This window comes from Encephalitozoon romaleae, chromosome VII (assembly GCF_000280035.1).
Source record: "Encephalitozoon romaleae SJ-2008 chromosome VII, complete sequence".
In the NCBI taxonomy this organism is placed as follows: Eukaryota; Fungi; Microsporidia; family Unikaryonidae; genus Encephalitozoon; species Encephalitozoon romaleae.
In genome coordinates this window covers 49206-62671 of record NC_024902.1, presented here as the reverse complement: position 1 = coordinate 62671, position 13466 = coordinate 49206, and the positions used below count along the sequence as shown (strand labels likewise).

At 41.3% G+C, this 13466-nt stretch overlaps 11 protein-coding genes across 11 annotated transcripts; 6 read left to right on the top strand and 5 right to left on the bottom strand.

Annotated features, from left to right (window-relative positions):
* On the bottom strand, positions 1 to 1158 carry EROM_070480 (hypothetical protein; the record flags this gene model as incomplete). Its single annotated transcript, XM_009266521.1, has 1 exon — positions 1 to 1158. One exon carries the CDS (start codon positions 1156 to 1158, stop codon positions 1 to 3), a length of 1158 nt encoding a protein of 385 aa, XP_009264796.1.
* Positions 1159 to 1370: 212 nt separating this feature from the next.
* On the bottom strand, positions 1371 to 2345 carry EROM_070470 (cAMP-dependent Ser/Thr protein kinase subunit; the record flags this gene model as incomplete). Its single annotated transcript, XM_009266520.1, has 1 exon — positions 1371 to 2345. The coding sequence occupies one exon, from the start codon at positions 2343 to 2345 to the stop codon at positions 1371 to 1373; it is 975 nt and encodes a 324-aa protein (XP_009264795.1).
* Positions 2346 to 2560: 215 nt separating this feature from the next.
* Positions 2561 to 3760, top strand: EROM_070460 (hypothetical protein; the record flags this gene model as incomplete). The annotated part of the gene is made up of 1 exon (XM_009266519.1): positions 2561 to 3760. One exon carries the CDS (start codon positions 2561 to 2563, stop codon positions 3758 to 3760), a length of 1200 nt encoding a protein of 399 aa, XP_009264794.1.
* Positions 3761 to 3876: 116 nt separating this feature from the next.
* Positions 3877 to 4440, bottom strand: EROM_070450 (hypothetical protein; the record flags this gene model as incomplete). Its single annotated transcript, XM_009266518.1, has 1 exon — positions 3877 to 4440. One exon carries the CDS (start codon positions 4438 to 4440, stop codon positions 3877 to 3879), a length of 564 nt encoding a protein of 187 aa, XP_009264793.1.
* Positions 4441 to 4655: 215 nt separating this feature from the next.
* Positions 4656 to 6326, top strand: EROM_070440 (DNA replication licensing factor Mcm7; the record flags this gene model as incomplete). Its single annotated transcript, XM_009266517.1, has 1 exon — positions 4656 to 6326. One exon carries the CDS (start codon positions 4656 to 4658, stop codon positions 6324 to 6326), a length of 1671 nt encoding a protein of 556 aa, XP_009264792.1.
* A 19-nt stretch (positions 6327 to 6345) lies between these two features.
* Positions 6346 to 7680, bottom strand: EROM_070430 (hypothetical protein; the record flags this gene model as incomplete). Its single annotated transcript, XM_009266516.1, has 1 exon — positions 6346 to 7680. The coding sequence occupies one exon, from the start codon at positions 7678 to 7680 to the stop codon at positions 6346 to 6348; it is 1335 nt and encodes a 444-aa protein (XP_009264791.1).
* A 194-nt stretch (positions 7681 to 7874) lies between these two features.
* Positions 7875 to 8261, bottom strand: EROM_070420 (hypothetical protein; the record flags this gene model as incomplete). The annotated part of the gene is made up of 1 exon (XM_009266515.1): positions 7875 to 8261. One exon carries the CDS (start codon positions 8259 to 8261, stop codon positions 7875 to 7877), a length of 387 nt encoding a protein of 128 aa, XP_009264790.1.
* Positions 8262 to 8299: 38 nt separating this feature from the next.
* Positions 8300 to 8662, top strand: EROM_070410 (50S ribosomal protein L7Ae; the record flags this gene model as incomplete). The annotated part of the gene is made up of 1 exon (XM_009266514.1): positions 8300 to 8662. One exon carries the CDS (start codon positions 8300 to 8302, stop codon positions 8660 to 8662), a length of 363 nt encoding a protein of 120 aa, XP_009264789.1.
* A 428-nt stretch (positions 8663 to 9090) lies between these two features.
* On the top strand, positions 9091 to 9591 carry EROM_070400 (putative integral membrane protein; the record flags this gene model as incomplete). The annotated part of the gene is made up of 1 exon (XM_009266513.1): positions 9091 to 9591. The coding sequence occupies one exon, from the start codon at positions 9091 to 9093 to the stop codon at positions 9589 to 9591; it is 501 nt and encodes a 166-aa protein (XP_009264788.1).
* Positions 9592 to 9698: 107 nt separating this feature from the next.
* Positions 9699 to 11885, top strand: EROM_070390 (putative integral membrane protein; the record flags this gene model as incomplete). The annotated part of the gene is made up of 1 exon (XM_009266512.1): positions 9699 to 11885. The coding sequence occupies one exon, from the start codon at positions 9699 to 9701 to the stop codon at positions 11883 to 11885; it is 2187 nt and encodes a 728-aa protein (XP_009264787.1).
* Positions 11886 to 11934: 49 nt separating this feature from the next.
* On the top strand, positions 11935 to 13398 carry EROM_070380 (putative integral membrane protein; the record flags this gene model as incomplete). Its single annotated transcript, XM_009266511.1, has 1 exon — positions 11935 to 13398. The coding sequence occupies one exon, from the start codon at positions 11935 to 11937 to the stop codon at positions 13396 to 13398; it is 1464 nt and encodes a 487-aa protein (XP_009264786.1).
* Positions 13399 to 13466: the final 68 nt, after the last annotated feature.

Here is a 13466-nt window from a genome sequence, read left to right as displayed (position 1 = left end):
TCATGCAGGAACTCTTAATGGATTTGAGAAGCTCTTCTGAATGAGCTCAAGGTCTGCCTCATCTACCTCCTTCTTCTCATCAACAACCATCTTTGGGCTGTAGTAGTTCCTTATCTTTTCAAGGGTCCCAATACTGCTGACATCCTTTCTGTGCTGGTTAGGATATATGCTGGAGAATATTCTGGCAAACAGGTTGGCTGTGTAGTCCATTCGTGCCTCCCGGAACTCGTTGTCATCAGAAGAAGACTCGCTCCTCAGCTCCGCAAGCTTTTGGGACTTGAACTCAATTCCTGCAGTCAAGAAATTGAACAGATAGTATGCTCTTGAGTAAGCAAACGTTTCATACGGTGTTGCAGACACCTTGCCGTTGTTGATAAAGAACTTGTTGATGTCAGAATCAGATATCTTCTCAGAAAGTAGAACATCTCCATCTCCAGCACTCTCATCAAGCGCCTCAAGCGCATCTCTGATATTCTTCATCAGGTCGTCTCCAATCTTTTCTCCATCAAACAAATATCCCTTTCTCTTCTCCTCGTCGCTGGACATAATACTCGATATGGTCTTGATAAGTATGTTGCTTACAGTGAACCATGGATTCCCCTCGGAGTTGTTGTTTGGAAACAATATCTTCTGCATCTCACTGATGGACTTCCCACGGTAGTCTGCAAAAAACATTCCTCCTCCCTCCTTCTTCTTCTTCATTCGCTCCATCAGATCAGAGTGGCTCAGATTCATGTCCTCTTCCAGGCCCTCCGTCTCAACAATAAACCTCTCCCGGATCTTCAGAAAGTCTTCGTATCCAGGGAAGTTCAGCGTGAACTGATGCTCATGCCCACGGGGAAAGTGCTCTGGTCGGTCAAATCGTATCAGATACGGCCCAGACTCATCCTGCGAAATCCTATAAAACCTCTTCCTGTCCTCAGTGTCCGGGTGCTCGTTCTTCTTGATGAGTTTGTATCTTCCATGCGTCATCAGCTTGTCTGCAAAGTTCACTCTCCAAGCATAGAAGTAGCTCCCATAATACTGAGGATCCAAGTACTTGATCCCAAAGATAAATAGAAGCACATAGTACGCAACAACCATCCCAACAAGTCCTAGGAACCCCAACTTCATCGTCTTGAAGGTTTTCTTCGATCCACCGCCGGTTTCTGTCCTCATCTTACCCCCTTGCCAAAAGAATATATTTATAACAAAATTTTATTAGTTCTTCATCATCCCTACACATGTAAACAACTCTATAACACCAATAACCCTGTAAAGGTTGTTGTTGGCTTGGGCTACAACATCCATTGCATTCTGAAACAGTGCCTTTAGCTCTTAAACGGGTTGTTAACAAGAAAATAGACAGAATAAATAGATTTATGTCAAATTTACAATCCTTTTGCAGCCTGGTCTCTTTGAAAGTGCTTAATATGCTTATAAGGCCTTAGAACAACTGTCTCCATACCTTTCATATCCTTGGCTTTAGTATTCTCTTCCAAGAAGTTCATAAGAATGCTTGGATTTGGAACAAACGGAGGCGGAACCCTCTTATTCTCAACCTCTTCCCAATCTATTCCTTTGAAAAAGGGATGTCCCATTATTTCACATATTCCTTTGGCTCCTAGCCTGGTTGCTCTGCTTTTATCTAATAGCCCTGCTATCAAACTTCTTGCTATAGGGCTTACATAAGAGGGAAAAGTAACCTGAGACTCAAGTATCTTGTGATATATCGTGTCTGCACTTGCATCATAGAACGGCGGGTCTCCACACAACATTTCATAAATAATAACCCCAAGCCCCCAGTAGTCACTTGCACGCCCGTCATCCTCACTCCTTAACTTTTCCGGTGACATGTATTCTGGTGTCCCTGAAATCATGTATATACTCTCGTTTTCATAAACAGCAAATCCAAAATCAATCAACTTTATATGCCCAGAAGATGTGATCAATATATTCTCAGGCTTCAGATCTCTGTAGAGTATGCCTTTTCCATGTATAAACCTCAGGGCAGAAACTATCTCTGCTGCATAAAACCGTGTCATCTTCTCATCAAACCTTCCACACTTCTTGAGCCAATAAAACAGCTCTCCTCCTCCAACATACTCTAAAATGAGCCCTATCTTTCCACAGTGGAAATCAGTCGAGTATAGCTTTGCAATAAACGGGCATCCATAAAGCCTCTTCAGAATTGAGATCTCGCTCTCAAGTTGATCTGCCAATCTTTGCTTGAGGATTTCATCAAAATCAAGCATCTTCATTGCAAACATGGATGATGGATTGTTCTTGAGTTTCACTAGGTATACTTTCCCAAAGGCTCCTTCCCCCACGACCTTCACAAACTCAAAATCTCGGATCTTTAACATCTTGGGTTTTTTTATGCGGAATAAAATCAATTGCAGGACAAACTCTGTGCAAAGATTAGTTCCAGGGAATCGGATGCCCTTTTATTTGCATCAAAGTTCCTAGATACAAAGGAGGATGCTCAGTAATCAAATCTCATTCGATCACAGCTCTGACTTCATCGGTAACGAATCTCTCCTTAGGAAAGCTATTGGTTCAACCAAGAAGAATAAAGAATATGGAGACAGCAGCGAAGTCTGTGTCGATGGGTGGCATTGGGGAAGAGATAGTTGGGGGGTCACAGGACGATACAGAAGAGGATGTGTCGGGTGCTCTGGTTGCTCTTGGACATTATGTTAGGAAGATGGAAGACGAAAGAGGAGACTCAAAAAAGGTTTTTCCAGGAAATTCATTGCTAATGGAGAAGGCCCTCAGGTATCTTACGGAAAAGCAATGCCTGTCCATAAAAGGGGTACTAGACAAGTGTTCCTCTAGCCATATGGCCCAACCATTGAATCTTACGTCCCAGCCAGAGATGCATTATTATCTGGGGCTCTCATATGAAAAAGGCCTTTTCGGAATGAGGAGAGACTATAGAAAAGCATTTGGGCATTACTTAACATCTGCACAGCTGGGAAGTCCTATAGGAACCTTCAAAGTTGCGCAGTGTTATGAAAAAGGCATAGGAAAAAAGAGGAGCATCAAGAATGCATTATGCTTTTATAGATGTGCTGCAAAGCTTGGGCTTGTGGATGCAATGCATACTTATGGAGTAATAATCCTATTTGGCAACATAGAAAATGATTGCGATCTTGAGACAGGGTATTTCTACCTAAGATTGGCTGCAAGAAAAGCAACATATACCTACCCATATGCCCTGTACGATCTTGCAAGATGTTATGAAAGGGGCAAAGGGCCGGATATCGTATCCCCAGACGATTCCTATGCATTCAAACTCTACTTGAGGGGAGGTTCTTTGGATTGTCCCAACTGCCAGTTCAGAATTGGAAAATGCTTTGAAAACGGGGATATGGGGCAGGAGAAGGACATGGTAAAGGCCTTAGAGTGGTATGCAAAGGCAGCAGATCTCGGGCAGCCAGATGCACAGCTAAGGCTCTCGGCCTTGTTTTTGAATGGCTTCGAGGATATAGTCAAAAGGAATCATGGGTTAGCGTTTAAGCTCGGTCTCAAAGCGGCTACAAGAGAAAATGTTTCTGCTGCATATTTGGTTTCAGAATGTTACGAACAGGGGATAGGAATCAAGAGGAATGCCTTGCTGGCTCTCTGGTGGGGTAGAATAGCAGAAGAACTCAGAATAGACCAAGGAAATCTCCCGGCTGAAAGAATAAGGATAATAGTTCCTGAAGAGGAAGATACAAGTGTAGAGCACCTTGACTTTGAGGATGGGGCGGTACCCGGGCTGATAAAGGCCCAATAAGTGTGTCTTGTATGTAGTATATTAAATATTTCGAAGAACCTGTAACATCCCGAGGTTATGCAAATAGATTGGGAACTAGATTTTAAATGGCTTTATACATATCATAAAGACTTTAATCATACTTTTTCTCCCCTCACATCTTTTCTAAGTCTTTCTCCGTTATTGTCGTAGTCATCAGACTCGATTCTTCTCAGAAGTATGGCAAGATAGTACAAAAATAATGCATCGAACAAGGCTATCCTCAGGGAATAGAGTATTGCTATAAACACCACATACATCGAGCTGATGTTAGAAAACACCACAACAAGAAATGATAATGCAGTTTTTGCAAGAGTTGCTGGCACCACAAATTTGTATAGATTGAACATTTTACCATAAAAGGTAACTAGATCTAATATTCCAGCTATAATGGCTATAACGAGAAATATAAGCCCGGTTCCTTTTGAGATCCAATGCAGAAACTCGTTCTTGTTTCCTTCACAAAAAATCAGGTATACAGGAATAGACTCAAATATGGTGAAAAGCATTAGATACTTTGTCAATTCTCGGAGAGGAAGACTTACCTCAAGTGGAATAGAGTTTCCAAGGCTTGACTTCTCGACATTATCTATTGCACTCATTGCTTTTGCCTCCACAACATTTGCTGCATCAAGGACCTTTTCTTGCTGGCCTTCCATCATTCATTGCTCCCCCTCTATTTTGTTTTATGCTTGAATTCATCAATCAGAGATAGCTCCTTTTCCCCTTTTTATATCTGTCCCCTTATTGCAAAGCAATACCGCAGAACCTCTTTGTAAACGAGAATTCTCGCCTTCCATTGGTGAATTCCTGGGGATGCTTACTCGCTCTCTTTAGAAAGATCTTAAATTTTTGCTGCTTGAAGGCTTCTAGGGATATGATTCTGGAAAAAGAAGTGGACCTGATTGGCCTTTGCGAGAAGAATCCCGAACTGGCGAATGGTATCGTTCTGGGCGTTTCAGCTCATCCTTATGTCTATAAGAAGACCTTTAAGAAGATTCCATATGCGTTGTTTACAAACAAAGCATGTAACAGCAAAGACATCAACAAGATCATTACTGTGAGTGGAACTGTCATAAGAGCCTATGAAACCTTGATAAGGAATGTCACCAGTGAGCTGATATGTCTGAAATGCAATGTTAAGGCATACAGATGTTCTCCAGGAAAAAGAAGGAATAAGATGCTCTGTGAATCCTGTGGCTCATCACTTTTGAAGGATCGCAGATGCTTTGGAGAGGCAATACCAAGCCAGAAGATAAGAATACAGGACATAGGAAATCCTAACTCGATGTCAGAAACATTAGAAGTGGTTCTTGAGGAGGATCTGGCAGGGAAATTCTTTCCAGGGGATAAGCTGCTGATAACGGGGACTATTCTTGTGAAATGGAAGTCATTCAAAATAGGGGAACAGATGGCTAGTTCTATATACATGCATGCACTTGCCGTGCACAAACAAGATGAAGAGTCTATGAATGATTCGCTTGGGAGGGCGTTCATGAGTAAATTGGATGAGCTCAGTTACTTCGAAAAAAGGTTGTTTCTTATAGGCTCATTTGGTGAAGAGATACAAGGGCTCGAAAATGTCAAGCTCGGGCTTCTGCTAGCTTTAGCGAGTGGATCCCATACTGAACAAAAAGGTGGAGTAAGATCTAACTCGCATATTCTCTTGGTCGGAGACTCTGGAACGGGGAAATCACATCTCCTGAAGACATGCACGAGGCTTCTATCTCCTTCGATCTTAACTAATGGAGTGGGAACCACACAAGCAGGCCTTACAACATGTGCGGTAAGGCAAGGAAAGGAATGGGTATTGGAGGCTGGTGCCCTAGTGCTTGCAGATACAGGGCTTTGCTGCATTGATGAATTTAGCAAGCTCAAGATCAATGAAAAAAACGGACTATTGGAGGCGATGGAGCAGCAAACACTTAGTATAGCAAAGGCGGGAATTGTTTCCTCATTGAGCACTAGATGCTCTGTTATTGCAGCAGTAAGCACAAGGCGTAGGTATAATTTCAACAAGAGCATTTCAGAAAATATCATGATTCCGACTCCTTTGATTAGTAGGTTTGACCTTATATTTGGACTATTTGACGATGGTAGTAGTGAGAATGACTTGCTGGTTGTAGATAAGATTCTTAACAGAACGCCCGAACCCGAGCTTACAGATAAGAAGCAAGGGTCAATGCATTGGGACGCTGGTGTCTTAAGAAACTACATAAGCGTTGCAAGAAAGAGAAGTAGTACGATTCCCGATGATTTGAATAGCATCCTTCTAAGCTATTACCATTACAGAAGAAAGACTGAGGGTGCTAGTGAGCTCAATACAGTCAGGATGCTAGAGAGTCTCGCAAGACTCGCAGAGTCACATTCGAAACTTCTAAACGCCGGAAAAGTAACAGAAAACGACGTATACGGTGCAATTCTACTGATGGAAACAACACTAGGTGTAAAGTCCCTTGTAGAAATCAATCCCTCCCGAGTATTTGTTGACGAAGCTTATCATAAAAGAATAGTTTCTGAGATAAGGACAAAAATCATGAGTAGATAGAAGAATAAATTTATACAACTTAAAGTAACAGAACGCTCAGGTTCTTCCCATGCTCTCGAACCTTCTGAGCCAATATGGCTTTCTTATCAGGGAAGAACTCTAGACACCTTCTTAGGACTTTTATTCCAAGTTCACTTTTTACAATATCCCCAATGTTTGAGATAAAAAGCTCAAATACAAGATCTGGATCAAATCTGAGTATCTTCTGGATGGCATAGTTGCCGATCTCATGAGTTATAAGAAATCCTCCAAACTTTCTAAAGTATTTCGATAGTAGATTCTGAGTTAGTGGCGTCTTTGATACAGAGATAAGCATTTGAATAGTATATGCCCCGTGCTTGTTTGCTGCTATGGGCGCAATGTCATGTCCAAGATTCTGAATAATTCGTGCAATGCCTGCATCGGGAAGTAGCCCTATTGCCTCTTGCATTACTTTGTTAGATTGGTTTCCAACAGCCAACTCTTTGGTGTTCTTGAACACGAAATCAACATTCCCCATCTCTAAGCTTTGGATCATAATTCTCACTTCGCTTCTTGAGAAGAAGTTTCTAAGGTGTGTAAAATGCTCGATCTTCCTTTCAAAAAGATTTCTTTCCGAAAGCTCTCCATCCCACTCACCGAATTCTGGATCTGTATTGTGGAAGAAGGCAAGACTTTTGTCTTTTGTATGCCGATGTATCTCATGTTTCGGGAACTTGCTCTCCAAAGAATTGCTAGTTTTCAGCCATTCGTTAAAGGACGAGCTGCAAGTATAGTTTTCTTTCGAAGAATTGTGCATGCTCAACAATGCAATATTAGCCCATTCAGAAGAGGAAAGCAGTACAGCTTGCTCAAAATCATAGGTTTCAGAAAAATGTATTTCAACATAAGGCAGAAACTGCCTGTAAAATGATATGGAATCTTCTACCGTGAAGAAATATATAAATATGAGGTCTTCTCCATACTTTATATCCTTGACTCTAATGTCATTCTCTAGCATCCCCTCAATGAAGCTTCTTTCAAGAATACCTTCCCCAATTTCATACCCATAAGGGTGCAATGCTTCCTTAGTTCCTTCACTCTCGACTTTACACTCTCTTTGCTGTTTTCTTTCAACTGAGTTCATATCAAAAAAGTCGATGGAAACCTCTTTTGTGTTAAACATTGCACCGTCTGGACAATTCTCTTCGTCACATGGATCAAATGCAGCCCTCTTCTGTGCAATGCTTTCTACCAACTTTTCCCCATACAGGGATGAACTCTCCTTCTTCTTGATGTGGGAAACTGCTCTGTCATGTCTTGACTGTCTGGAGGGCCAGGCCCCGTTCACTCTCATTTTTATCACTTTCGAAGGTTCCTCTATAGCCAGATTCATATAAGTTGTCGCCAGTTCATCTTTATATCTTTAGAAAGTTCCCATCACCAAGAGTAGTTATTCAACCAAGCAATCTAATCATAGGAACAAATAGAATGAAAATTCCCACCAATAAATATATCTCAGTATCTATGGCACATCCAATAACCTCCAAAAACGTATATAAAATAGATCATCAAGTACATTTATGGCAACTAAATGTGTCCATATCTTTCAAACACTAGCCTGTTGAGGGTATCTTGATCAACAAGGCATTTCTTTGTCATAATATTGTGATTGATGCTAGACAAGTCTATCTCTTCAAGTGCTTCTATCGCCTCCTCAATGATATCGTTCCAATCCTCGCTGCATCCACTGGTGTCAATAAGCTTCTGGTACTCAGGATTCAGCCCTGTCTTTAGGAAAATATTAGGAAGTTGGAAGTTAGCTTCGCAAGGTACAATGCAAATCTCCTCATCATTTATCGCCTCGCTCTGAAAGCTGTTTTCCAAAGGAGTTATCAGCTTTGGTAAAAGCCATAGATCGTTCTGGCGGATTGTTAAGGCCTTCATCACCTTGTTGTATTTTGACTTTATGCTCATCAAGGGCGTGTCTAAACTTCAAAAATTTTGCCCCCACAATGACGGCTACTCAGACATACTCCCCAGTCTCTGATGAGAAGGCGCAGAACATACTAAGACTAATCCAGAACGCGACAAGGTCAAGAAACATAAGGAAAGGAATAAACGAGTCAACGAAGTGCCTCAACAAAGGGAGAGCCCTTCTGGTTGTTATAGCATGCGATGCCGAGCCTCAAGAAATAACAGCGTTTTTGCCCATAATATGCGAAGATAAAGGCGTTCCTTTTGTTCATGTCCCTTCTAAAAGCGCTCTTGGTGTAGCATGTGGCATCCATAGGCCGATTGCTGCATGCACAATCTACTTGCCAAAAGAAGCAGAGTCCCTACGCTTGGAAGAAAAGATTAGAGAAGCTCTAAGGTAAAGTATAGATAAGATATGTGTTTTCAATATCAATCGCAATTAAAAGATCAAAATTCATTCCTTTGCTTCTTTACTCCTTATCAGGCTTGCCAAAATTGACCGCTGCTCATCGTCCAGATCAAGGGATATAAGCCTCTCCTCTAGCTTCTTCCTCCCCCCTAGCAAAAACGCTTTCTTTGCATCATAGTATATGTCATTTCCAATATTCTGCTTGTTTAAAATAGCCTCTTCGTCTGCAGTCAGGACAAGAATCCTTTCGTTCTCTTTTATGGTGACAACATTGGCTTGCTTTTCATTTTGTATATCACAAAGACTTATCGACTTTTCTGCTACAAATTTCGTCCGCATTATTTACCCTCGGGCCCCCTCCAAATTTAAACGACCAGGTCCTTGTACCCTTATCCTTGGTCCTATGGACATCCCATCCAAATGGTTGACTTCTTTCTCCTTAATGAAAGGGCCTTCACTGGAAACTGCATGCACGTGGTTTTGATTGGTGGCTACAAAGATAAAATTTTTAGTCCCCAACCAGGGATGGCTGATGTCGATAGGGATAACATAGCGAAGGGGGTTGAAAAGCCTCCACTGCGGGGGGCGGATAATGCTGTGCTAACAAACATTGTGTCCCAAGGGCTCATTACATTTTGTATCCTAATAGTATATATCATTTTCAGGAAAAGAGCAAAGTGGCTCTACTCGCCAAACGTTAAGGATAGGCCTTCCCATCCCTGCTACAACTACGCAGGGTTTCTGAGCTGGATTATTCCAGTTGTGACGGTAAGTGACACGGTCCTTCTATCGATCATAGGCCTGGATGCATTCATGATGTTGCAAACATTGAAGATGCTTTACAGAATTCTCTTCATCTTATCATTCTTTGTTATTCCATCGCTAGGATACTTGTTTTGGACAAACCAACGGGAAAATTAGAGAACTCGGATCAGTGGCTCGTTAGACTTTCTTTGGGGAGCCTGGACCCAAAGTCTGGTAGCTATGGGCTCATCATACCTGTTGTATACCTTGTGTCTGCCTTCATAATGTATTCCATTTTCATATATTACAAAAGATACATTGTTCTTAGGCAGGCATATCTGCGGAATCCAGCAATAATGACATCAATAATAACCTTGAAAAAGCTGTCGAACAATCTTGGAAGTGCAGAGAAGTCTACAGAGTATATAAATCTTCCAAATAGAACACTAATCCTCTCAAGGCTCCCAAGCTATGTAAGCAACGATGCAGACCTTTCTGAGTTTATCAATTCCCTTGGAGTTGGAGAGATTGATGATTGTGTGCTTGTGTACGATACCAATACCCTGCAAAGTCTTTATAGTGAGAAGGATAGCTACATTTACAATATCGAGAAGGAAATTAACGAGAAGTTCGCAAGGATGAACGAGTGGTCTGAAAAGAACCAAGAGGAGTGCAAGAAAAGCATAAGCGGGTTCAAGGAGGATATTCTGAAAACAGTTGAGGAAGCCGAAATAGAAGGGGTCTTTGACAATTCACAAAAAAGACAGCTTATTGTTCTATTCCTTAATGGAGCCAATCAGTTTGAAAATAAACTGAAGGAGGACGTCCCAAAGGTAAGCTTCTATCTAGAAAAACTAAACAATGTGAATGGGAGGATCAGCAAGGAAAAAGAGGTCATAAGAAACGAAGAGGCAAGGAACAAGGACATTAGGATTGTGGAGCTTGTCTCACACAACAACACACTTTTCCTGAGGGGAGACATATCCCAAGACGCTAGTTTCTTTTCGTTCCACCACATACTCAACTATGGTAAGTACAAAATGTACTTTACTTTAGATCTTCCTTCAAAAACTAAAAGAGGGTTTGTCACCTTCAAGGATCAAAGAAGTGCAAACATAGTGAAGCAATCACAAATAGGATCGAGGATATTCTCTGTCACAGCAGAGGATGCACCTGCACCAAACGATGTCATCTGGGAAAACATAACAAACAGTGAGGTGGACAATTACATGTATAGTGTTTTTGGAGCCGTGTTTTTCATAGTCTTTATTGTCCTATTCTCATCCATAGTTGCCAATATTGTCACCCTCCTAGTAAGTTCGGAGATGTTTAGGGAAAGTAAGCTCATATCTTCATTCTTAGACAAGCATGAAACAATCACCGACTCGCTCCGAGGAATTCTTTTTCCACTTATATATAACTCCATGATGTTGTTTGTTCCAACAATCATAACTGCACTTGTGAACATGGAAGGCATCTACTCATATTCGAATTTCCAGCAGAAACTGATGGAAAAGCTCTGCAATTTCCTTTTCTTCAATGGGTTTGTTTCCGTGTTCTTTGCAACAAGCTTCTACAGACTTTTCTCAGATGTTCTGTTCAGGAACGAAAGGATATACAATGTCATCAGAGCGTTTAGCAACGAGTCTCTGGAATCATCAGTATTCTTTGCAAACACCATCATCCAAAGATCCTTGGTGGGAACAGCACTAACACTACTGAAGCCTGCGCCGTTGCTGATAAACTATATCATCTTTCCATTCACAGGGAGAAAGACAAGGAGGGAGAGGCTTGACGCCGAGTTTTCTCCCCCATTCGACTTTGGAACTATATTTCCATCCTGCCTGACGGTTTTCTCGATGTCCATAGTCTACACCGTCATCTGCCCACCCATCCTCCTTCTTGGGGCGTTCTTCTACTTCTGCAATTACCTAGCATTCAAATCTGAGTTTCTATATTCTTCCAGAAATGAGTACGAGTCTGGAGGGGGGTATTGGGACTCTGCATGCCAGAATATAATGTTTTCACTTATATTCTTCCAGGTAGCAACCTTCGCAAAGATGTCTTCAGATAAGAGGTTTTATTTGTCCATGCTTTTATTCCCGATTATTCTCATCACATTTATATTCCGCAGTAGTCTTAGAAAGATGTTCTACAAGTCCTGTCACTTTTATCCACTTAACATCAAGGAGGAGGAGTATTTAGACACATTCACGGAGAAAGCTCTTCTGGAAAGAGTCAGCCTTTTGGAAAGCTGGTCTGAAATGGGGTCTGGGCCTGACATCGATATTCTCCCATTGACGGAATTGGGAATCAAGGATGCAAAGGAGATAGAGAAGGTGTCGTATTATAATGACCCAAACACAGCCAAGTCAAACACATCTCTTATTCTTCCTGAAAACTTCTTTAAAACTGTTTGGTTCCTGTTAAACAACGATAGAGACAATCTGTTTGGGCTTAGAACAGAATAAATTGTTACTTTGTATTTTATCTTTGTAAGATCCCTCCTGCATTCTGCCCATGGACGCAGACTCAGAGGTTGAATTTGAAAGTTTCTTCCAAAGCAGCAGTAACAACAGGGAATCCGAGGATTCTTCAAGCGGATTTGGTTCGATCCAGATGAGTTGTGACGAAATGGCTTTTTTCAGCTCCGATAATGCTCTCCACGAGGACAATAGAGCGAAAGAAGAAGAGTCTTGCGAGTCCGTAGATCAAGGGAATCAAACATTCTATGACTTCAACTCTGATTCATCAAGAATCCGAGAGAATCCCGAGGAAGAAGGATGTGGGGATGTGAATATAGCCTTTCCTCAAGGCTCCAATGTATTGGATAGCTATGAAAATCAGATAACAAACTCTCCTCGAAAGCATTTGTCCTTTGATTTAGATCAGTTGCATGTAAGACATATGGATTCAGGAAATGCAGGTTCAGACACAATATTTTCCGGATTTACTACAGGGTCTAGAAAGAAGATTCAAGTTAGAAAGGAAAGCATGGACTCGGCATATAGGACATTTGATGGGGCAGCAAAAAAGGTGGATATGCAAACTTTGTCAAGGTTTTATGATATATCTAAAGACGAAAGCGAATATATGGGGCCTGAGAGAGTCTACGAAGAGATAAAAAGAAGACTTGTGAAAGAAGATGCAAACCGAGTATTTGCACAGTTTACTTGGTCCTGGATCTATTTCTTTTTTGGAAGAAAGAAGATGGAATTCGATGATCTTGTAGATAGAATAGAAGAGCAAGTCAAAGTAAGGTTAGAGAACGAGTACTCCATACTTCGGAGAATTGTTGAGGGGGATGAGGTACCATGGAGATACATGATTCTCTTGGTCATTGGAATAGACAAAGAGAGGATTGAGGTATTTGATGGATATTACAGTCTTTATGCATTATATGATGAGCCTCTTCGAAGAAAGATAGAAAAAAAAGAGATACGTGTTGGACTCAAGCTCAAGATTTTTGGAGCAGAACTTGGGGGAGGTGAGTTCATGTCTATTTTTGATCCTGAAAGTGCCTTTCTAAGACTTCATCATAATGGAGTCCAAGTTGTTCATTCCAGAAGAAGGCTTGGCTATAGAAAAAGAGTAGGGTTTAAGATAAGAATATCTGACATTCGCAATGATGGAGGGCCTGTTAGTTGCATTGAGGGGAGGATTGCCAAGATTATCGAGACGAAATATCTTGTGAAGGTAGAGAACTACAGTTGTACAACCGAGAATCTTGAGCCTGAGCTCGATAAGATAGAAGAGCTTGCAAAAAAGGCCCAAAGGATATTTTCATCCCATGATATAAGGATCAGCATGTATACTAGGCTCCTTGTCAGAGATAGCAGTGGAGAATGCATGGTGACATGGTGGAACCCCTCATCAGATGCCAAGGTGGGCCAAATGGTAAGGATGGTTTATTTGAATCCTTCAAGGGCCAAGGAACTTCATCTTAATACCAGCAGAAGAGGATATGTTAAACTCCTTATATAGACATCCTTCATATCTTTGAGAATAAATTGAGTTATTTCCAGGGCTTCTAATGGATAACCACTATGCAA